Source organism: Mobula hypostoma, chromosome 11 (genome assembly GCF_963921235.1).
Source record: "Mobula hypostoma chromosome 11, sMobHyp1.1, whole genome shotgun sequence".
In the NCBI taxonomy this organism is placed as follows: domain Eukaryota; kingdom Metazoa; phylum Chordata; class Chondrichthyes; order Myliobatiformes; family Myliobatidae; genus Mobula; species Mobula hypostoma.
Window position 1 is genome coordinate 115,648,103 of NC_086107.1, and position 22,980 is coordinate 115,671,082.

General features: G+C 51.0%; 1 protein-coding gene across 2 annotated transcripts; it reads left to right on the plus strand.

The window, feature by feature from the left end:
* The first annotated feature begins 7,997 nt into the window (after positions 1 to 7,997).
* zgc:112271 (uncharacterized protein LOC553698 homolog) lies at positions 7,998 to 22,732 on the plus strand. 2 transcript variants are annotated; one of them, XM_063063020.1, is made up of 4 exons: positions 7,998 to 8,131; positions 8,246 to 8,324; positions 17,978 to 18,075; positions 22,536 to 22,732. In XM_063063020.1, the coding sequence occupies exons 2-4, from the start codon at positions 8,259 to 8,261 to the stop codon at positions 22,651 to 22,653; spliced, it is 282 nt and encodes a 93-aa protein (XP_062919090.1). In that variant the 5' UTR covers positions 7,998 to 8,131; positions 8,246 to 8,258; the 3' UTR covers positions 22,654 to 22,732. The 2 variants fall into 2 exon arrangements, with proteins under 2 accessions (XP_062919090.1, XP_062919092.1); XM_063063022.1 differs by having other exon boundaries at positions 8,038 to 8,146.
* The last annotated feature ends 248 nt before the right edge of the window (positions 22,733 to 22,980 follow it).

Below are 22,980 nucleotides of genomic sequence, written 5' to 3' on the forward strand. Positions count from 1 at the left end.
ATTATCACTAATGCATCCACTATTTCTTGGGCTACTTCCTTAAGCACTCTGGGATGCAGACCATCTGGCCCTGGGGATTTATCTGCCTTCAATCCCTTCAATTTACCTAACACCACTTCCCTACTAACATGTATTTCGCTCAGTTCCTCCATCTCACTGGACCCTCTGTCCCCTACTATTTCTGGAAGATTATTCATGTCCTCCTTAGTGAAGACAGAACCAAAGTAATTATTCAATTGGTCTGCCATGTCCTTGCTCCCCATAATCAATTCACCTGTTTCTGTCTGTAGGGGACCTACATTTGTCTTTACCAGTCTTTTCCTTTTTACATATCTATAAAAGCTTTTACAGTCAGTTTTTATGTTCCCTGCCAGTTTTCTCTCATAATCTTTTTTCCCCTTCCTAATTAAGCCCTTTGTCCTCCTCTGCTGAACTCTGAATTTCTCCCAGTCCTCAGGTGAGCCACTTTCTCTGGCTAATTTGTATGCTGCTTTGGAATTGATACTATCCCTAATTTCTCTTGTCAGCCACGGGTGCACTACCTTCCTTGATTTATTCTTTTGCCAAACTGGGATGAACAATTGTTGTAGTTCATCCATGCAACCTTTAAATGCTTGCCATTGCATATCCACTGTCAACCCTTTAAGTGTCATTTGCCAGTCTATCTTAGCTAAACCCCAAGGCATTCTTCAATTATGTGAAGAAAAAAAGGATGACAGGAGTGAAGGTAGGACCGATTAGAGATAAAGGTGGGAAGATGTGCCTGGAGGCTGTGGAAGTGAGCGAGGCCCTCAATGAATACTTCTCTTCGGTATTCACCAATGAGAGGGAACTTGATGATTGTGAGGACAATATGAGTGAGGTTGATGTTCTGGAGCATGTTGATATTAAGGGAGAGGAGGTGTTGGAGTTGTTAAAATACATTACGACAGATAAGTCCCCAGGGCCTGACGGAATATTCCCCAGGCTGCTCCACGATGCGAGGGAGGAGATTGCTGAGCCTCTGGCTAGGATCTTTATGTCCTCGTTGTCCATGGGAATGGTACCGGAGTATTGGAGGGAGGCAAATGTTGTTCCCTTGTTCAAAAAAAGTAGGAGGGATAGTCCGGGTAATTATAGACCAGTGAGCCTTACATCTGTGGTGGGAAAGCTGTTGGAAAAGATTCTTAGAGATAGGATCTATAGGCATTTAGAGAATCATGGTCTGATCAGGGACAGTCAGCATGGCTTTGTGAAGGGCAGATCACGTCTGACAAGCCTGATAAGAGTTCTTTGAGGAGGTGACCAGGCATATAGATGAGGGTAGTGCAGTGGATGTGATCTATATGGATTTTAGTAAGGCATTTGACAAGGATCCACACAGCAGGCTAATTCAGAAAGTCAGAAGGCATGGGATCTAGGGAAGTTTGGCCAGGTGGATTCAGAATTGGCTTGCCTGCAGAAGGCAGAGGGTGGTGGTGGAGGGAGTACATTCAGATTGGAGGATTGTGACTAGTGATGTCCCACAAGGATCTGTTCTGGGACCTCTACTTTTCGTAATTTTATTAACAACCTGGATGTGGGGATAGAATGGTGGGTTGGCAAGTTTGCAGACAACACAAAGGTTGGTGGTGTTCTAGATAGTGTAGAGAATTGTCGAAGATTGCAGAGAGACATTGATAGGATGCAGAAGTGGGCTGAGAAGTGGCAGATGGAGTTCAACCCGGAGAAGTGTGAGGTGGTACACTTTGGAAGGACAAACTCCAAGGCAGAGTACAAAGTAAATGGCAGGATACTTGGTAGTGTGTAGGAGCAGAGGGATCTGGGGGTACATGTCCACAGATCCCTGAAAGTTGCCTCACAGGTGGATAGGGTAGTTAAGAAAGCTTATGGGGTGTTAGCTTTCATAAGTTGAGGGATAGAGTTTAAGAGTCGCGATGTAATGATGCAGCTCTATAAAACTCTGGTTGGGCCACACTTGGAGTACTGTGTCCAGTTCTGGTCGCCTCACTATAGGAAGGATGTGGAAGCATTGGAAAGGGGTACAGAGGAGATTTACCAGGATGCTGCCTGGTTTAGAGAGTATGCATTATGATCAGAGATTAAGGGAGCTGGAGCTTTACTCTTTGGAGAGAAGGAGGATGAGAGGAGACATGATAGAGGTGTACAAGATAATAAGAGGAATAGATAGAGTGGGTAGCCAGCGCCTCTTCCCCAGGGCACCACTGCTCAATACAAGAGGACATGGCTTTAAGGTAAGGGGTGGGAAGTTCAAGGGGGATATTAGAGGAAGGTTTTTTACTCAGAGAGTGGTTGGTGCGTGGAATGCACTGCCTGAGTTAGTGGTGGAGGCAGATACACTAGTGAAGTTTAAGAGACTACTAGACAGGTATATGGAGGGATCTAAGGTGGGGGCTTATATGGGAGGCAGGGTTTTAGGGTCGGCACAACATAGTGGGCCGAAGGGCCTGTACTGTGCTGTACTATTCTCTGTCCTCTGTTCTATGAAATGAATCTGGCGGGAATCCACTAGGTGGCAGTGTTGTTGAAAGAATCAGGAGGGCCCGCAATTGCGGGGTAGCACCACCAGGCGGGAGTGTTGTCCACACATGGCCATTCAGCCCATCGAACCTGCTCTGATATTCCGTCATGGCTAATTTAATTTTTCCTCTCAAACATCCTCTTTTCTCACCTTAACAGGTAACATCGTGATGAAGCTAGGACTTATCATCCTGAATTTATGAAATTGGATTAGACACTGGGTTTGTGGGAGAAGCCAGACAGCAGTAGTGTATGGTTGCCTCTCTGACTGGAGACCTGTGACTGGTGGAGTGCCACAGGGATCGATGCTGGGTCCTTTGATGATTGTCATCTGTATCAATGATCTGGATGATAATGTGGTTAACTGGATCAGCAAATTTGTGGGTGACACCAAGAATGGGAATGTATTGGACAGCGAGGAAGACTATCATGGCTTGCAGAGGGATCTGCGTCAGCCGGAAAAACAGGCTGAATGATCTGGTCGTGGACTCAAATCCTGCTTCCTGCCCTTTCCCCATAACCTTTAATCCCCTACTACGTAAAAATCTATCCAACCTTGTATTAAATTTATTTACTGAGGTAGCCTCTACTGCTTCGTTGGGCAGAGAATTCCACAGATTCACCACTCTCTGGGAAAAGCAGTTCCTCCTCATCTCCATCCTAAATCTACTCCCCCGAATCTTGAGGCAATGTCCCCTAGTTCTAGTCTCACCGACCAGTGGAAACAACTTTCTTGCCTCTACCTTCTCTATCCCGTTCATAATTTTATATGTTTCTATACGATCTCCTCTCATTCTTCTGAATTCCAGCAAGTACGACTCAATCTCTCCTCATAGTCTAACCCCCTCATCTCTGAAATCAGCCTGGTGAATCTCCTCTACACTGTCTCCAAAGCCTCAAGTTGGGAGACCAGAACTGCATGTGGCCTCACCTGTACCCTGTACAGTTGCAGCATAACCTCCCTGCTCTTAAATTCAATCCCTCCAGTGATGAAGGCGAACCTTCCATTTAGCATTTAAATAATGGTTTCGTGGATGTTTGTGAAGAAAAATAATTTCAGGATGTATATTGTATACATTACTCTGACGATAAATGAAACAATTGAACCAGTAATGTATTGTAATGTATCATTTCTAATGCCTCCACAATCTCTTCAGCCACATCTGGGGCGAAGTTCATCCGGTCCAGTTGACCTATCTGCCTTCAAATCTTTCAGCTTCCCAAGCACCTTCTCCTTAGTAATAGCAAAGACACTCGCTTCTGTCCCCTGACACTCTCGAATTTCTGGTATAAATGGTTGAGAGCCACAGAGGTGGGGAGGGAGGGGTGTAGGGGAGGGAAGGGGACAGAGATGGGGAAGGAGGGGTGTAGGGGAGGGAAGGGGGACAGAGATGGGGAAGGAGGGGTGTAGGGGAGGGAAGGGGACAGAGATGGGGAAGGAGGGGTGTAGGGGAGGGAAGGGGGACAGAGATGGGGAAGGAGGGGTGTAGGGGAGGGAAGGGGGACAGAGATGGGGAAGGAGGGGTGTAGAGGAGGGAAGGGGACAGAGATGGGGAAGGAGGGGTGTAGAGGAGGGAAGGGGACAGAGATGGGGAAGGAGGGGTGTAGGGGAGGGAAGGGGGACAGAGATGGGGAAGGAGGGGTGTAGGGGAGGGAAGGGGACAGAGATGGGGAAGGAGGGGTGTAGGGGAGGGAAGGGGGACAGAGATGGGGAAGGAGGGGTGTAGGGGAGGGAAGGGGGACAGAGATGGGGAAGGAGGGGTGTAGAGGAGGGAAGGGGACAGAGATGGGGAAGGAGGGGTGTAGGGGAGGGAAGGGGGACAGAGATGGGGAAGGAGGGGTGTAGGGGAGGGAAGGGGACAGAGATGGGGAAGGAGGGGTGTAGAGGAGGGAAGGGGACAGAGATGGGGAAGGAGGGGTGTAGGGGAGGGAAGGGGACAGAGATGGGGAAGGAGGGGTGTAGGGGAGGGAAGGGGACAGAGATGGGGAAGGAGGGGTGTAGAGGAGGGAAGGGGACAGAGATGGGGAAGGAGGGGTGTAGGGGAGGGAAGGGGACAGAGATGGGGAAGGAGGGGTGTAGGGGAGGGAAGGGGGACAGAGATGGGGAAGGAGGGGTGTAGGGGAGGGAAGGGGACAGAGATGGGGAAGGAGGGGTGTAGAGGAGGGAAGGGGGACAGAGATGGGGAAGGAGGGGTGTAGGGGAGGGAAGGGGGACAGAGATGGGGAAGGAGGGGTGTAGGGGAGGGAAGGGGACAGAGATGGGGAAGGAGGGGTGTAGGGGAGGGAAGGGGGACAGAGATGGGGAAGGAGGGGTGTAGGGGAGGGAAGGGGGACAGAGATGGGGAAGGAGGGGTGTAGGGGAGGGAAGGGGACAGAGATGGGGAAGGAGGGGTGTAGGGGAGGGAAGGGGGACAGAGATGGGGAAGGAGGGGTGTAGGGGAGGGAAGGGGGACAGAGATGGGGAAGGAGGGGTGTAGGGGAGGGAAGGGGGACAGAGATGGGGAAGGAGGGGTGTAGGGGAGGGAAGGGGGACAGAGATGGGGAAGGAGGGGTGTAGGGGAGGGAAGGGGGACAGAGATGGGGAAGGAGGGGTGTAGGGGAGGGAAGGGGACAGAGATGGGGAAGGAGGGGTGTAGGGGAGGGAAGGGGGACAGAGATGGGGAAGGAGGGGTGTAGGGGAGGGAAGGGGGACAGAGATGGGGAGGGAAGGGGGACAGAGATGGGGAAGGAGGGGTGTAGGGGAGGGAAGGGGACAGAGATGGGGAAGGAGGGGTGTAGGGGAGGGAAGGGGACAGAGATGGGGAAGGAGGGGTGTAGGGGAGGGAAGGGGGACAGAGATGGGGAAGGAGGGGTGTAGGGGAGGGAAGGGGGACAGAGATGGGGAAGGAGGGGTGTAGGGGAGGGAAGGGGACAGAGATGGGGAAGGAGGGGTGTAGGGGAGGGAAGGGGGACAGAGATGGGGAAGGAGGGGTGTAGGGGAGGGAAGGGGGACAGAGATGGGGAAGGAGGGGTGTAGGGGAGGGAAGGGGGACAGAGATGGGGAAGGAGGGGTGTAGGGGAGGGAAGGGGACAGAGATGGGGAAGGAGGGGTGTAGGGGAGGGAAGGGGGACAGAGATGGGGAAGGAGGGGTGTAGGGGAGGGAAGGGGGACAGAGATGGGGAAGGAGGGGTGTAGGGGAGGGAAGGGGGACAGAGATGGGGAAGGAGGGGTGTAGGGGAGGGAAGGGGACAGAGATGGGGAAGGAGGGGTGTAGAGGAGGGAAGGGGGACAGAGATGGGGAAGGAGGGGTGTAGGGGAGGGAAGGGGGACAGAGATGGGGAAGGAGGGGTGTAGGGGAGGGAAGGGGACAGAGATGGGGAAGGAGGGGTGTAGGGGAGGGAAGGGGGACAGAGATGGGGAAGGAGGGGTGTAGGGGAGGGAAGGGGGACAAAGATGGGGAAGGAGGGGTGTAGGGGAGGGAAGGGGGACAGAGATGGGGAAGGAGGGGTGTAGGGGAGGGAAGGGGGACAGAGATGGGGAAGGAGGGGTGTAGAGGAGGGAAGGGGACAGAGATGGGGAAGGAGGGGTGTAGAGGAGGGAAGGGGGACAGAGATGGGGAAGGAGGGGTGTAGGGGAGGGAAGGGGACAGAGATGGGGAAGGAGGGGTGTAGGGGAGGGAAGGGGGACAGAGATGGGGAAGGAGGGGTGTAGGGGAGGGAAGGGGACAGAGATGGGGAAGGAGGGGTGTAGGGGAGGGAAGGGGGACAGAGATGGGGAAGGAGGGGTGTAGGGGAGGGAAGGGGGACAGAGATGGGGAAGGAGGGGTGTAGGGGAGGGAAGGGGACAGAGATGGGGAAGGAGGGGTGTAGGGGAGGGAAGGGGGACAGAGATGGGGAAGGAGGGGTGTAGGGGAGGGAAGGGGACAGAGATGGGGAAGGAGGGGTGTAGGGGAGGGAAGGGGGACAGAGATGGGGAAGGAGGGGTGTAGGGGAGGGAAGGGGGACAGAGATGGGGAAGGAGGGGTGTAGGGGAGGGAAGGGGGACAGAGATGGGGAAGGAGGGGTGTAGGGGAGGGAAGGGGGACAGAGATGGGGAAGGAGGGGTGTAGGGGAGGGAAGGGGGACAGAGATGGGGAAGGAGGGGTGTAGGGGAGGGAAGGGGACAGAGATGGGGAAGGAGGGGTGTAGGGGAGGGAAGGGGGACAGAGATGGGGAAGGAGGGGTGTAGGGGAGGGAAGGGGGACAGAGATGGGGAAGGAGGGGTGTAGGGGAGGGAAGGGGACAGAGATGGGGAAGGAGGGGTGTAGGGGAGGGAAGGGGACAGAGATGGGGAAGGAGGGGTGTAGGGGAGGGAAGGGGGACAGAGATGGGGAAGGAGGGGTGTAGGGGAGGGAAGGGGGACAGAGATGGGGAAGGAGGGGTGTAGGGGAGGGAAGGGGACAGAGATGGGGAAGGAGGGGTGTAGGGGAGGGAAGGGGGACAGAGATGGGGAAGGAGGGGTGTAGGGGAGGGAAGGGGGACAGAGATGGGGAAGGAGGGGTGTAGGGGAGGGAAGGGGGACAGAGATGGGGAAGGAGGGGTGTAGGGGAGGGAAGGGGACAGAGATGGGGAAGGAGGGGTGTAGGGGAGGGAAGGGGGACAGAGATGGGGAAGGAGGGGTGTAGGGGAGGGAAGGGGACAGAGATGGGGAAGGAGGGGTGTAGGGGAGGGAAGGGGGACAGAGATGGGGAAGGAGGGGTGTAGAGGAGGGAAGGGGGACAGAGATGGGGAAGGAGGGGTGTAGGGGAGGGAAGGGGGACAGAGATGGGGAAGGAGGGGTGTAGGGGAGGGAAGGGGACAGAGATGGGGAAGGAGGGGTGTAGGGGAGGGAAGGGGGACAGAGATGGGGAAGGAGGGGTGTAGGGGAGGGAAGGGGACAGAGATGGGGAAGGAGGGGTGTAGGGGAGGGAAGGGGGACAGAGATGGGGAAGGAGGGGTGTAGAGGAGGGAAGGGGGACAGAGATGGGGAAGGAGGGGTGTAGGGGAGGGAAGGTGTGAAGGGGACGGGTAGGGATGTACGGCAGGGAGGGTTGACGGAGATGGGGAGGCGATTTCGGGGATTAGGGCCGTAGGGTTACGGGATCGGTGAATAATTGGCGGTGGGGACGGGTGTATGAAGATGCTGGGACACGACCGGGAGGTTTCGCTGCAATCTCGGTCGTTTCGCTTTGTGCGGGGAGGTGTTTCTGGAGTTGTGTTGAAGGTTTGTATCTCACGAACGTCCGAGGCCCCAACTCGGATGCAGACTGAGCCTTTGCAAAGTGCCGAATGCAGCCCCGGATGCAATCTCTCTCTCGCCTTTTCCGTCTCACGCGTCGTCGAGGCCGCAGCCCCTTTAAGGAAATGTGGTGTAGGAGGGTTTGTTACCGCCCCCTCCACTCTCCCAGTGGCTAGCTCCGCGGACTGCCGCACCACCATTGGGTACATCGCGCTGTCAATCATGCTGTGGGGCAGGGAGGGCGGAAGGAAGGCGCACATCCGTCTTTCCGCCCCGCACGTAGACTGGGATGCTTTGAAAGTGGTTTCTTTTGCCGGGAAACTTGCTGAACCGGGACCACTGCCGCAGAATTCAAAATTGCCGCGGAACTGAAAGGTTGCAAAGTTTTCGGTGACGTTCTGAATCTTTATTTTGATTAAAAATGTGAGCTGGCCGCAGTTTGTTTTGATGGAGCCCAGACAACAACCTCATTGTCTCTTTTTCCGCCAGGTCCTACCTCAATATGGCGAGTGTGACGGCCACCGGGGTCCGGGAGAAGCTGCTGAAGGAGCTGCAGGCGGACCACGTGGTGAGGAGGCGAGGGGTGGAGGGGTGGTGAGGAGGCGAGGGATGGAGGGTGGAGGGGTGGTGAGGAGGCGAGGGGTGGAGGGATGGAGGGGTGGGCTGTGCTCCTGAGTTCAATTCATCCGCTGGACCCCAGGCAAATCACCTCGGGGTGGGAGGGGAGTTGAGCTCGTGGCATTTGCAGGATTTATTTATAAAATCACAGACCCCTGGGAGTGCTTACAGACTATGTTCTGATCTATGGGTTCAGTGTTTATACATAGAATAACAGATCCTTGGGGGTGGGTTACAGGCTGGGGTCTAATCAAGGGCTCAGGGGGCTTATATATAGATTAATAGATCCCTGGGAATGGATCTAATTTGGGGGGTGGGGGGGAAATTACGGTATAGAATGTTGAAAAGACGTTAAATATATTACAGACCAGCCAGCGTGATTTAGAGGAGCAAGTTTGCAGAGAGATTGCAGACTGTTGCACGAGACATAAGGTTGTGATGGAAGGTGATTTTAACTTGCCACGTATTGACTTGGATGTGACGGGATAGGGTTTGGCCAATGTGTTCAGGAAAGTTTCTCTCATCGGTATATAGAGCTCCCGATGAGGGAGATGAATACCCTAGTTGGAACCTCAATTCTCTGATTTTAGTTATAGGCTGCAAGCACCCAAATGATGTACTTGACTGTCAGAAACTTAAGAGGGAAATCGGGGGGGGGGGGACTAAAGGAAGGCGTGAACTTGTTCTAGCTGACGAGGGAGAGGAGAATCCCAGTGGCTTCTACAGATATATTAAATGCAAAAGAACAAACAATCAGAGTTGCAAAGTGACTTGGGGTCCTCATGCAGGAATCCCTACAGGTTAATTTGCAGCACACACAAAATGCTGGAGGAACTCAGCCAACCTGGGAACATTTATGGAAAAGACTACAGACGATGTTTCGGTCTGAGGCCCTTCAGCAGAACTTATGCCAGGGGCTCTTTTTTTCAATTCAAATTTTTACTATTTATTCTTATTTTACAAAACAGCACAGCATATCATAGAGCAGCTAGAGTACAGCATACTTACAAAGCCGTCCCATGACAGGAAAACGAATAAACTTAGAGACAGAAAGGAGTTCTAATTAAAGTTTAAATTAACATACAAAATTGATCCCACGCGTCTTGCACTTTTCCCTCACTGTTAATTCTTCCCAACATGTGTTCAATGATGAAATCTTAATCATTTCCTCAGTCCATTCCTTCACAGTGGGACATCTGGGTTTTTTCCAGTTTTGCAATATAATTCTTGCAGCCGTGATGAGGCCTGCCTTTAAAATAGTGAACTTGTCCTTCTTTACACTAGGTATCATTGTCCTATCACCCAGGAGACAAAGCTGTGGGCACATGGGCAGTGTGGAACCCGACCAACTCCCCAACAAATCAAGAACTTTACACCAAAATGGACCAACCATTGAACACTCCCAAATCGTGTGAAAATATGTGCCCACCTCATTTCTACATTTCCAGCATAAATTATTATCAACAAACCTCAATTTGTAGAGTCTAGCTGGTGTCCAATAATATCTGTGTACTGTCTTATACTGAATAAACTTCCCTCCCGCTTCCCTAATATGTCTACCCACATTTGATAAAATATTTGACCACTCATTATCTTCAATATTGCTCTTCCAAGATCCTTTTGCCATACTGCTTTGAGATTGTTACACGGTTTACCCACAGAGTGCTTGAATGTTTTATAAAACACTGATGCTTTATAAACTTCCTGTGGTAATGTAAAGTATTCAGTTAAAGGGTTGCTTTGTGGGTCACCATTCTTAAATATGCTACTAATGCAATGTCTTATTTGTAAATACTTTCAAAAAATTCCTTTTATCTACAAAGTTATATTTCCTCTGCAAATCCACATATGACATAAAAATCCCATTCTCATAGGGATCACCCACTGTATTTAAACTTTTAATCTCCATTATTTCCAGTACACCATTCTTTTCCCGGGGGTCTTAACCCGAAACATACACTGTGCTCGTTTCCATAGACTCTACCTGGCCTGCTGAGTTCCTCCAGCATTTTGTGTGAGTTGCTCAGATTTCCGACATCTGCAGATTATCTGTTGTCTGAGGTTAAATTGCTGGTTGAGTCTGTGGTGAGGAAGGCAAATACAGCATTAGCATTCAGTTCAAGAGGACTAGAATACAAAAGCAAGGATGTAACTCTGAGGCTTTATAAGGCACTGGTCATACTGAGAGCTTTAAGATTATGAGCTGCACAGTTTGAGTAGAGAGCGATATCTTTCCCACCGGTGGAAATGCTAAGACTGGAGAAAACTGTATGCAGTCAAGGTGGAGGGGATAGGTTCAAAGGAGATGCTCAGGGCAAAGTTTTTACACAGAGTGGTGGCTGCCTGCAAGGTGGTCATGGAGCAGATTCGAGGGAGGTGTTTTAAGATGCCATTAGAGGTGAATGCGCAGGGATGTGGGCGTTGTGCTAGCAGTTCACTGATTTGAATGGTTTGGTGGGTCAGAGAGCCGGTTCAGGTGCTGATCTGCTCTGTGTTCTCTGCTCCAGAGGAGAGACCAAAGAGATTTGATGAATATATTTGGAGCAAAAAAAGGGAACTAGGGAGAAAAAGGTGGATGTGGTTAATTAGGTGTGGAGCCGCTGGAGGTGGAGCAGGGTTAAATGAATATCTCTCATCTTTATTTACAGTGGAGAACATCAGTAAACGAGGCATTCAGGGAAGCGAGCAGTGAGTTCCTGAGCTTGGACAAAGTTGGACTAGTTTGTATGGAGCATCAGTGGGTTACAGACCAGGATTTAATCCAGGGGTTTATTTACAGAATAACAGGTCCCTGGGAGTGGGTTACAGACCAGGATCTAATCCAGAGGTTTATTTACAGAATAACAGATCCCCGGGAGTGGGTTACAGACCAGGATCTAATCCAGGGGTTTATTTACAGAATAACAGGTCCCTGGGAGTGGGTTACAGGCTGGGATCTAATCCAGGAGTTTGGGTGGGTTTATATATAGAATAACAGATCCCCGGGAGTGGGTTACAGGCTGGGATCTAATCCAGGGGTTCAGGGGGTTTATATACAGAATAACAGGTCCCCGGGAGTGGGTTACAGGCTGGGATCTAATCCAGGAGTTTCGGTGGGTTTATATACAGAATAACAGGTCCCTGGGAGTGGGTTACAGGCTGGAATCTAATCTTAATAGATACAATAACAGGTCCCCAAATGTTGATTACCTGCTCGGAACCAATGAAAGCTTTAACAATGTCCTCATATCACTCTGGTGGGATTGTTTGACGTTTTCCTGAATAGCCAGTGGGAATTCACGGAGGGAATATATCGGGACATCACAGGGCAGCTGCCACAATGATGGGATTGTAACACTCCGTGATGCCTAACTTCCCTCATATTGAATGGGACTGTTTATAATGGCCACTGTACTCCCATTATCAGCCCTCATCTCACACACCCCATCCTGTCTCCTGAGGCTTGGGTGGTGTGGAATTTGTTTGGTGTGAACAGGGAAGTGTTCTTAAGTAAGATGTAGGTGCCTTGCCAGAGAGGGAGCTCCTCCTGTGAAGTTGACTAATGAGTCGTGGGGAGCACATAGGCAATAGCGACCATAATTGTGTTGGTTTTCAAATAGTTATGGAACGAGATAGAACTGGTCCCCAAGTTAAAGCCCTCTCTTTGGGGCAAAGCAGAACTTGCAAGGGATGATTGGGAGAAGGTGTTGGCAGGAGAAGGGGTGGGACGGGGATACTTGGGCGTCAACACGTTCGTATTGAGTGAAGGACAGTGCTGGCCTGATTGGCGAACCCTGGCTGAGGGAGAGACGGTCACCAGGGTGTAGATGTCCCAGAGAGGCTGCGGAGCATTCTCGAGGGTGGGGGGAGCTCCCAGAGGTCGCAGTGCACACTTGCATCAGGGTCTCGGGTAGAAAGGAGGAAGAGGTGCTGTACAGGGAGTGGGGAACTGGGCTGAAAACTAGGATGGCAACAGGCTGGATATCCCGATGGCCATCCATTTCAATTCCACTCCCCATCCCCTCCCCACACCGACATGTCTGTTTGTGGCCTCTCAGGTTGGAGGAGTAACACTCCGTATCCCTCCAGGTAACCTCCTACATGAGGCAGCACAGATACAGGAGCAGAATTAGGCCATTTGGCCCATCCAGTCTGCTCTACCGTTTCATCGTGGCTGATCCAATTTTCCTCTCAGAAAATCTGCCTTCCACTGCTCCCCCCCGCCCCACAACCATCCCTTCATGCCTTGGCCAATCAATAATCTATCAACCTCTCCCTCTACCTTAAATATTCATAAAGACTTGGTCGTCATTGCTCCCTGTGGCAATGATTCCACAGGTTCACTACACTCTGGCTAAAGAAATTCCTCCTCATCTCCGATCTAAAAGGACGCCCCTCTATTCTGAGGCTGTGTCCTCTGATCTTAGACTCTTCCCACCATAGGAAACGTCCATGCCACATCCACTCTGTCAAAGCCTTTCATCATTTGATGGGTTTCAATGAGGTCACCCCTCATTCTTTTGAATTTCAGTGATTACAGGCTCAGAGTCATCAGATGTTCTTCATGACAAGCCATTCAACCCTGGAATCATTTTTCTGAACCTCCTTTGAACCCTCTCCAGTTTCAGCACCCTCTTTTTTAGATAAGAGGGCCAAAACTGCTCACAATACTTCAAGGCCTCACCAGTGCCTTAGAAAGTTTCAACATTACATCCTTGCTTTTATATTCTAGTCCTCTTGAAATGAATGCTAACTTCACATTTGTCTTCCACACCACTGACTCAACCTGCAAATTAACCTTTAGGGAATCCTTCACAAGGACTCCCAAATCCCTTTGCAGCTCAGGTTTTTGGATTTTCTGTCCATTTAGAAATAGCCAATCATTTCTTCTACCAAAGTGCATGACTATTCACTTCCTGACACTGTATTCCATCTGCCACTTCTTTGCTCATTCTCCTAATCTGTCTAAGTCCTGTGGCCTCTCTCCTTCCTCAAAACTACCTGCCCCTCCACCTACCTTCGTATCACCTGCAAACTTTGCAACAAATCAATCAATTCCATCATCCCAATCATTCATATGTAACATTAAAGAATCGGTCCCAACACAGACCCCTGTGGAACACCACTAGTCACTGGCAGCCAGTCAGAAAAGGCTCCCTTTATTCCCACTCTTTGCCTCCTGCCAAGCAGTCACTGCTTTATCCTGCTAGAATCTTTCCTGTAATACCACGGGCCTGTAGCTTGTTCAGCAGCCTCATGTGTGGCACCTGGTCAAAGACTTTCTGAAAATCCAGGGGCACAGCATCAGTCCAGTTGAAAGGTCTGGGTCTGAAACATCATCTGTATTTTTTCCGTAGATGCCTCCTGGCCTGCTGAGTTCCTCTAGCATTTTGTTTGTGTTGTTCGGATTTCCAGCGTCTGTAGATTTTTTCTGGTTTCTCCTTTGTGTATCCTGCTTGTTATTTCTTCAAAGTATTCAACAGAGTTGTCAGGCAAGATTTGGCTTTGTGCGTGGTAGGTCATGTTTGACCAATCTATTGGAGTTTTTCGAAGAGGTTACCAGGAAAGTGGATGAAGGGAAGGCAGTGGATATTGTCTACATGGACTTCAGTAAGACCTTTGACAAGGTCCCGCATGGGAGGTTAGTTAGGAAAATTCAGTCGCTAGGTATACATGGAGAGGTGGTAAATTGGATTAGACATTGGCTTGATGGAAGAAGCCAAAGAGTGGTGGTAGAGAATTGCTTCTCTGAGTGGAGGCCTGTGACTAGTGGTGTGCCACAGGGATCAGTGCTGGGTCCATTGTTATTTGTCATCTATATCAATGATCTGGATGATAATGTGGTAAATTGGATCAGCAAATTTGCTGATGATACAAAGATTGGAGGTGTAGTAGACAGTGAGGAAGGTTTTCAGAGCCTGCAGAGGGACTTGGACCAGCTGGAAAAATGGCAGATGGAGTTTAATACAGACAAGTGTGAGGTATTGCACTTTGGAAGGACAAACCAAGGTAGAACATACAGGGTTAATGGTAAGGCACTGAGGAGTGCAGTGGAACAGAGGGATCTGGGAACACAGATACAAAATTCCCTAAAAGTGGCGTCACAGGTAGATAGGGTTGTAAAGAGAGCTTTTGGTACATTGGCCTTTATTAATCAAAGTATTGAGTATAAGAGCTGGAATGTTATGGTGAGGTTGTATAAGGCATTGGTGAGGCCGAATCTGGAGTATTGTGTTCAGTTTTGGTCACCAAATTACAGGAAGGATATAAATAAGGTTGAAAGAGTGCAGAGAAGGTTTACAAGGATGTTGCCGGGACTTGAGAAACTCAGATACAGAGAAAGGTTGAATAGGTTAGGACTTTATTCCCTGGAGCGTAGAAGAATGAGGGGAGATTTGATAGAGGTATATAAAATTATGATGGGTATAGATAGAGTGAATGCAAGCAGGCTTTTTCCACTGAGGCAAGGGGAGAAAAAAACCAGAGGACATGGGTGAAGGGTGAGGGGGGAAAAGTTTAAAGGGAACATTAGGGGGGGCTTCTTCACACAGAGTGGTGGGAGTATGGAATGAGCTGCCAGACGAGGTGGTAAATGCGGGTTCTTTTTTAACATTTAAGAATAAATTGGACAGATACATGGATGGGAGGTGTATGGAGGGATATGGTCCGTGTGCAGGTCAGTGGGACTAGGCAGAAAATGGTTCGGCACAGCCAAGAAGGGCCAAAAGGCCTGTTTCTGTGCTGTAGTTTCTATGGTTTATGGTTTCTATGGAAACCATGCTGACCAGCCTATTTTATCATGTGCCTCCAAGTACCCCAAAACCACATCCTTAACAAACAGCTTCCACATCTTTGAAACTACTGAGGTAATTTCCTTTCTTCTGCCTCTCTCCCTTCTTGAAGAGTGGAGTGACATTTGCAATTTTCCAGTCTTCTGGAACCATTCCAGAACCTAGTGATTCTGAAAGATTATTACTAATGCATCCACAATCTCTTCAGTCACCTCTTTCAGAACCTTGGGGTGTACACCATCTGGTCCAGGTGACTTATCTACCTTCAGACCTTTCAGTTTCCCAAGAACCTTCTCTCTAGGTATGGTAACTTCACACACTTCATGCCCCTGACACCCAGAACTTCTACCATACTGCTAGTGTCTTCCACAGTGAAGACTGATGCAAAATACTTATTAAGTTCACCTGCCGTTTCATTGTCCATTACTACCTGTCCAGCATTGTTTTTGCAGCGTCCGATAACCATTCTCACCTCTCTTATACACTTTTAACTTTTTTAGTTGCCTTCTGTTTGTATTTAAAGCTTTCAAATCCACTATTTCCCATTAATTTTTGTTCTATTATATGCCCTTTCTTTGGCCTCTCGTTAGCTACTGTTGTGTCATTTTACCTTTAGAAAATTTCTTCCTCTTTGGGATGTATATACCCTGCGCCTTCCAAATTGCTCCCAGAAATTCCAGCCATTGCTGCTCTGCCGTCAACCCTGCCAGTGCCCTTCCTCCCTCCCTTTCTCCCACGGTCCACTCTCCTCTCCTATCAGATTCCTTCTTCTTCAGCCCTTTGCCTCTTCCACCAATCACCTCCCGTCTTCTTACTTCATCGAGGATGTAATGCTGAGGCATCGGTCAGACCACGCGGAGTATTGTGAGCAGTTTTAGGCCCTTTATCTAACAAGGGATGTGCTGGTGTTGGAGAGGGTCTAGAGGACGTTTACGAGAATGGTCCCGGGAATGAGAGGGCTAACGTATGAGGAGCATTGGATGACCCTGGGCCATTGGAAAAATGAGGGCAGATCTCTTTGGAACCCATCAGATATTGAAAGGCTTATGTGGAGAGGGTGTTTCCGATATCGGGCGATATCCTCAGATCAGAGATGAGGAGGAATTTCTGTATGGAACGGATGGTGAATCTGTGGGACTCATTGCCGTCACTGGGTAAATTTAAAGCATTAATTGACATATTCTTGATTAGGGAAGAAGGCAGGAGAATGGGGTTGAGAGAGATATTTCAATTGGCAGAGCAGACTCGATGGGCCAAATGGCCTAATTCTGCTCCTATGTCTTGTGGTCTGATATATTCATTAATTTTGTGGTGGGTGTAGGGTGATTTTTCACTGAGATGGAACAATTCTGACCAGTGGGTCCAGTGCAGTCTGCAATAGGAAGTACATGGTTTTGACCTTGGGAGGAATCCGCTTACGGATAATTCCCAGGACCAGAATTCAGATCAGGAAGTAGGTGCCATGATTAGCGAGTTTGTGCGTAATACCAAAATTGGATGAAAGACGACAGGGTGGGAGACGTTGTCTACGTGGACTTTATTGACCCTTTGACACGGTCCCATGTGGTGGGTTGGTCTGGATGGTAAAGCCACATGGGATCCAGTTTCAGCTGGCTACCGGAATTGGCTCGGTGGGAGGAGAGGGAGGGAGATGGTGGAGGATCTTTGTTCTGATCGGAGGCTTGTGACAAGTGGTGTGTCACAGGGATCAGTGTCAGGTCCACCGTGGTCTGTCCTCTATGTTAACAATTCGGTTGATAATGTTGTTGACGTGGTTACTGGGTTTACAGACCACACTGACTGCTGGTGTGGTGGACAGTGAGGAAGGTTGTCTCTGGTTACAGATTAGCTGGGGAAATGGGATAAGGACGCAGTGGGAAATGAACACAGACAAGGGTGAAGTCAGGTTAGGGGGTTAGACCAGGGCAGGATGTTCACGGTGAATGGCAGGACCCTGGGGAGTGTACAGAACAGAAGAACCGAGGAGTATCGGCAGATGGTTCCCTGAAAGTCAGGTCACAAGTTGCCAGGTTGGTGAGGAAGGTGTCTGACCCACTGGCTTTCATCACTCAGGGTGCTGGGTTAAGCAGTTGTGACGTTATGTTACAGGTGGACAAGACACTGGAGAGAGCACGAGAGCACACTGTGAGCTGGTCTGTTCAGCCAGCTGCTGGAAGGGTGGGATGGAGCTGGGGAGGTTGCAGAAAAGATTCACCAGGGCAAGAGGGACCGAGTTACAAGGAGAGACTGGGCAGGTGGAGACAGTTTTCCCCGGAGTGTTTGAGACAGAGGCTGTCTGGGAGACGGAAGCTGTCTGAGTTCGAGACAGAAGCTGTCTGGGTTGATAGAGGTTTATAAACCATGAGGGGGCAGCCTGGGGCTGTTTTCCCCAGAGTGACGTGGCTGAGAGGTGTAGATAAGGTGGGTAGTCACAGTCAGGGTTGGGGAATCAAGAACCAGAGGGCACAAGTTTAAGGGGAGAGGGGAGAGGGCTATTTGGGACAGGAGGAGAAGCTCTTTTTTCCAGGGTGTGCTGCATATGTGGAGCGAGTGGCAGAGGAAGTGGTCGAGTCAGGTACATTAACAGCGTTTAAGTGACCCTGGGACTGGTGTATGGTTAGGAAAGGTTTAGACTAGGAGTTCCCAACCGTAGACCCCAGGTTGGGAGCCCTGGTGCAGAGGGATATGGGTGAAATGTAGACACCTGGGTCAGTACGGATGAGTTGGGCTGAATTACCCGTGGGTGCCATGGGGATCGCCTTTGTTTCTGTGTCCCAGCCTGCGACCCCAGCTCCCATTGCAATTAAACTGCACCCTCTCATCTACTCCCCAGGAGGTAGAGGACATCACCGCCCAGAAATGCTCGACCAGTTTCCGGGTGCTGGTGGTCGCCAAGGCTTTCGAATCAAAGCCCCTCCTGCAGCGACACAGGTGAGACAGGGGGGTGGGGTTGGGGAGGGGGGTTATTCACAGCCAGGGCCAGAGATGGTAAAACCTTCCCTCACCAATCCCCAGTTTCTCCTGAGCCCGTGTGTGCGAGGTACAGCAAGTGTGATGGGGATTTGCAGAGGGTCCTGAGGAGAATCACCAGGATGCTGCCTGGATTAGAGGCTGTAAACTGCAATGAGAGGCTGGACAAACATTGGGTTGTTTTCTCTGGGGTGACAGAGGCTGAGGGCGAGATCTGAAAGATGTGTATAAGATTATGAGAGGCACAGATAGATTGGACAGACAGTATCTTTTCCCTCAGGGATGAAATATCTAATACCACAGGGTGTGCAGTTAAGGTGGTGGGGGGAGGGGGTGGTAAGTTCAAAGGAGATTATTCAGGGCAAGAATTTTAGGCTGAAAACTGTTTGGCCATGGGTCTGTGTCTGTGTTTGTGGTAGGACTCTGTGACGATAAAAGTGTACATCCGATGTTGGGGCCTGTTTCTGTGTGGTAGGGCTCTGTGCCCGATATTAGGGCCTGTTTCTGTGTGGTAGGGCTCTGTGCCCGATATTAGGGCCTGTTTCTGTGTGGTAGGGCTCTGTGCCCGATATTAGGGCCTGTTTCTGTGTGGTAGGGCTCTGTGCCCGATATTAGGGCCTGTTTCTGTGTGGTAGGGCTGTGTGTCTGATGTTAGGGCCTGTTTCTGTGTTTGTGGTAGGGCTTTATGACTGTAAAAGTGTGTGTCTGGATGTTAGGTGGGGTATCGTCCAGTTGTCCAGGATGTTGACCTGTGGACCTGGCAGGTTATTGGAGGTTTATTACACCGGGTTCTAGATCCTGCCAGATATTTGGATTTACCAGGGGAGATCACTGTTGGTGAGAGAAAGCAGACATCTTTCTGGACAACTTCAGAGAAGTTCAGAACCCATGTATTGGATGATGCAGGTTTTCAGTTGGGCACTGGGACGTCCAGGAGGAGCTGTGAAACGGGAGGTGTTCCTAAAGTGTGCTACTCTTGGTTTTTACCCAGCGAGGAAGGTGGGGTTGCTGGGCCTGGTTCTGGGAGATGAGCCCGGCCAAACGGAGCACATGTTGGTTGGGGGAGCATTGGGGTGACCAGCGATCTCAATATAACCACTTTCACAGGACTGTTTCACTGAGAGCGCGTTCACTGAATGGAGCAAGCTGCCCTAGGCAGATGTACAGTTAGCATTTTAAAGGTCTGTGAACAGGAAAGGTTTATAGGGATAGGGGAAATGTGACTGGCTCAGATGGGGGTCTGGGTTAGTGCAGCCTGGTTCTATGCTGTGTGACGCTGAGGCCCACTCCCAGGGGACGGGGGGCGGTGGGATACCCCAAGGGGAGGGTCTGGGAAAGGATGTTACCTGGGGGAACTGCCTTGCAGGGGGAACATTTAAAGTGGTGGTGTGCGGGCTGTGTTCTCAGGAAGGAGAAAGGTGGGGGCGCTAACGATCGAGACAAGGGGAGGGGGCAAGAGAAGGAGAAACAGCAGGCCGGAATGGTGTGGAACCGTTAAGGGGATTGCGAAGCCTGGGCCGACAACAGGAAATTCGGAAGGAGAAGTGTAAAAAGGAAGCTGAGGTGTTGGTGGCAGACGGCCAAAGGGAGAGTGTGCAGGGAGGGGCCGTGGGTGAGCAGAGACAGGAGCCTCGGCAGAGGGGATCCCGGATAGACTGGGAAAGGCTGTTGGGTCAGAGAGATTCAGGGATTTATTCAGCTCAGAAACTGGCCATTTGGCCATCTGGATCCTGAAAAACAAGATGCTTTCCTGACCTGGTGGCATTAGCCTTTGTTTGGTCTCTACCCCTCTAAACCTTTCTCATTCACGTACATAACAGAGTGACTTTTAAATGTCGTTAATGTACCTGCCCAAACCACTTCCTGTGGCAGCTCATTCCATATACAGACCACCCTCTGGGTGAAAAGATTGCCTTTGGCTCCCCCTGACCTTAAATCTCATGATTTAGACTCTCTACCACGGGGAAGAGACTCTGACCTTCCGCCTGGTCTATGCTCCTCATGGTTTTATAAACCTCTCCGCCTCCTTTGCCCCAGGGAAAACAGTCCCCACCTGCCCAATTCCCCCCTAACTCGAGCCCTCCCGTCCCAGTGAACCTTTTCTGATTAACCCTTTCCAGCTGAATCAGACCGGAACTAAACACAACACTCCAAGCAGGGCCTCAGCAACATCTTGTAGAACTGCAACGTAACGCCCCAACTCCTGTACTCCGAGCCCTGACGTGTTAGACACCTTCACCATCCTGCCTGTCTGAGACACTGCTTTCTGGGCACCGGGTACCTGCACTGCAAGGTCCCTCTGTTGGAAAACATCCCCAGGGCTTTGCTGCTCAGCCTTCCTGAAACAACGCATCGTACCTATCCCAGTTAAGCTCCATTTGCCATTCCTTGGCCCACTTCGCCAGCTTGAGATAATGAGACCACCCTCTCCACTGTGCACTGCGTAGTTTCAGTATCACCCTTGTGCATCTTTTCCATATCCCGAGTTTGATTGGATCAGTCTTCAGGGATGCGTCAGAGGCACAAGAGATCCTGCAGATGCTGGGAATCCAGCCACACACAGAATGCTGGGGGATTCCGCGTTATGGAGGGAATGAACACTTGACGATTTAGGCTGAGACCCTTCATCATCAGCTTTCAGAACGTCAGCAGTTCATTCCGCTCGATTCCTCTGGTGTTCGGTCTGGGAGGCTCCGAAGTCGGTGGGGGTGTGGGAGAAGGCCTTGGTGGGTGGGTCCATGAGTCTCCTGGCATGTGGGGATTGGGGCCAGCTGCCCTGGTAGTGAGATGGTGTGAATATTGGAAACAGACTCGGGGTCAGACCGGGAAACCGGTGTACTGTGTGTGGTCAGGGGTCCCCATGACAGGGGAGTTCTACTGAGACAGTGTTATGTAAAGGGGGTGACAGGGTCAAGTTCAAATGACTAGAACAAGGACAGTAACCGGCAAACTGATAACCAGAGTGAGAGTCTTACAGCACGGAAACAAGCTGTCCAGTCCAGACTCCTGTCTGCCCGTGTTTGGCCCATATCCCTCTCAACGTTTCCCATCCACGTACCTGGCCCCAGTGTGTTTCCTCTGGCAGCTTTGTCCATAGGTGGACCACCCTCTGGTGGAAAAGTTTGTTACCTCTTTTAACCTTAGAGTTAAAAGTTTAAAGTTACCTCTTTAAACCATTGCCCTCTTGGCAGGATGGTGGGGTGCATTTCCACCGTCCCTCGACAGTGGCCACACAGGTTGACTTTATTAGTGGAGGCGCTGTGTTGAAGAGTTGGGAAGTTACGCTGCATCTTTATAAAATGAGACAGGCCCAGCTGGAGTAGAGTGTGCGGTTCTGCAAGAAGGAGGTGCAGGAGCCTCGGGACCCGCGCACCAGGTTCAGGAACAGTTATTACCCCTCAGCCATCAGACACTTTCCCCATCACTGAACTGTTCCCACAACCTAGGAACTCACTTTCAAGGAGTCTTCACCTCGTGTTTGCTTTAATTAATGCTTGTTCATTCTTTATTATTAATTCCTTTCTGTATTTGCAAAGTTTGTTGTCCTTTGTGCAACGGTTGTCTGCCCTGTTGGTGCGTGTGGTCTTTCACTGATCCTGTTGTGGTTATTGGATTTGTCGAGTATCACCACAAGAAACATATTGTATATGTAACGGCAAGGGGGAGGGAGTGACTGAGATGGGGAGGGGAGGGTGTGACTGAGATGGGGAGGGGTGTGGGAGGGGAGGGAGTGACTGAGATGGGGAGGGGGAGGGTGTGACTGAGATGGGGAGGGGTGTAGGAGGGGAGGGAGTGACTGAGATGGGGAGGGGGAGGTGTGACTGAGATGGGGGGGAGGGTGTGACTGAGATGGGGAGGGGTGTGGGAGGGGAGGGAGTGACTGAGATGGGGAGGGGAGGGAGTGACTGAGATGGGGAGGAGAGGGTGTGACTGAGATGGGGAGGGGTGTAGGAGGGGAGGGAGTGACTGAGATGGGGAGGGGGAGGGGTGTGGGAGGGGAGGGAGTGACTGAGATGGGGAGGGGAGGGAGTGACTGAGATGGGGAGGGGAGGGTGTGACTGAGATGGGGAGGGGTGTAGGAGGGGAGGGAGTGACTGAGATGGGGAGGGGTGTCAGAGGGGAGGGAGTTTACCGGCGAGGGGTGTAGGGGGCAGGGAGAGGGTGGAAATGGGGGGGCATAGGGGAGGGGTGACAGATGGGACAGGTGTGGGGAAGGGAGGGGTGACAGAGACGGGGAGGGAGTGGGTGCTGGGAATGGCTGTAGGAGGGGGTGATGGGAGGGAGCGGGAGATGTGGCCGGGTGAAGTGGAGGGAGGCAGGGATGGTGTGGGGGGGTGAAGGGCTGTTTGCGGGGAGCGGGAGTTGGGTGACAGGGATGGGTTTGTGCACATCTGTCCTGACGGCCTGTGTTTCCTGTTCAGGATGGTGAACGGGTGTCTGAGTGAGGAACTGAAGTCCATCCACGCGCTGGAACTGAAGACCCTCACGCTCCAGCAGTGGGAGGCCACCCGGGGTCCTGAGGTCAATAGCACGAGCTGAGACAGACCCTCCTCCCTCTTCCCCCCCCCCCCCAATCCTCAATAAATCTTGTTTCTCTGGTACTCAGTTGATTAATTTCACTGTCTTCACCAGTTCTGGGTCTGCATAAACCAAATGCAGCCCCATTCCCTGGCTGTGGGATTGTGTAAATTGTGCACGGGCCTTTTCACTGACTTCCGGCGTACGGCTGTGGCTCGTGTAAATGAAATGCGGTCACCTTCTGAGGCCCCAGGTCTGTGCAAATCCAACACTGACCTGTCCCGCTCCTGGTGGCGGACTTGGGGGACAGGCAGTCCGCGGTGGGACACAAGCACACGCGTCTTTGAG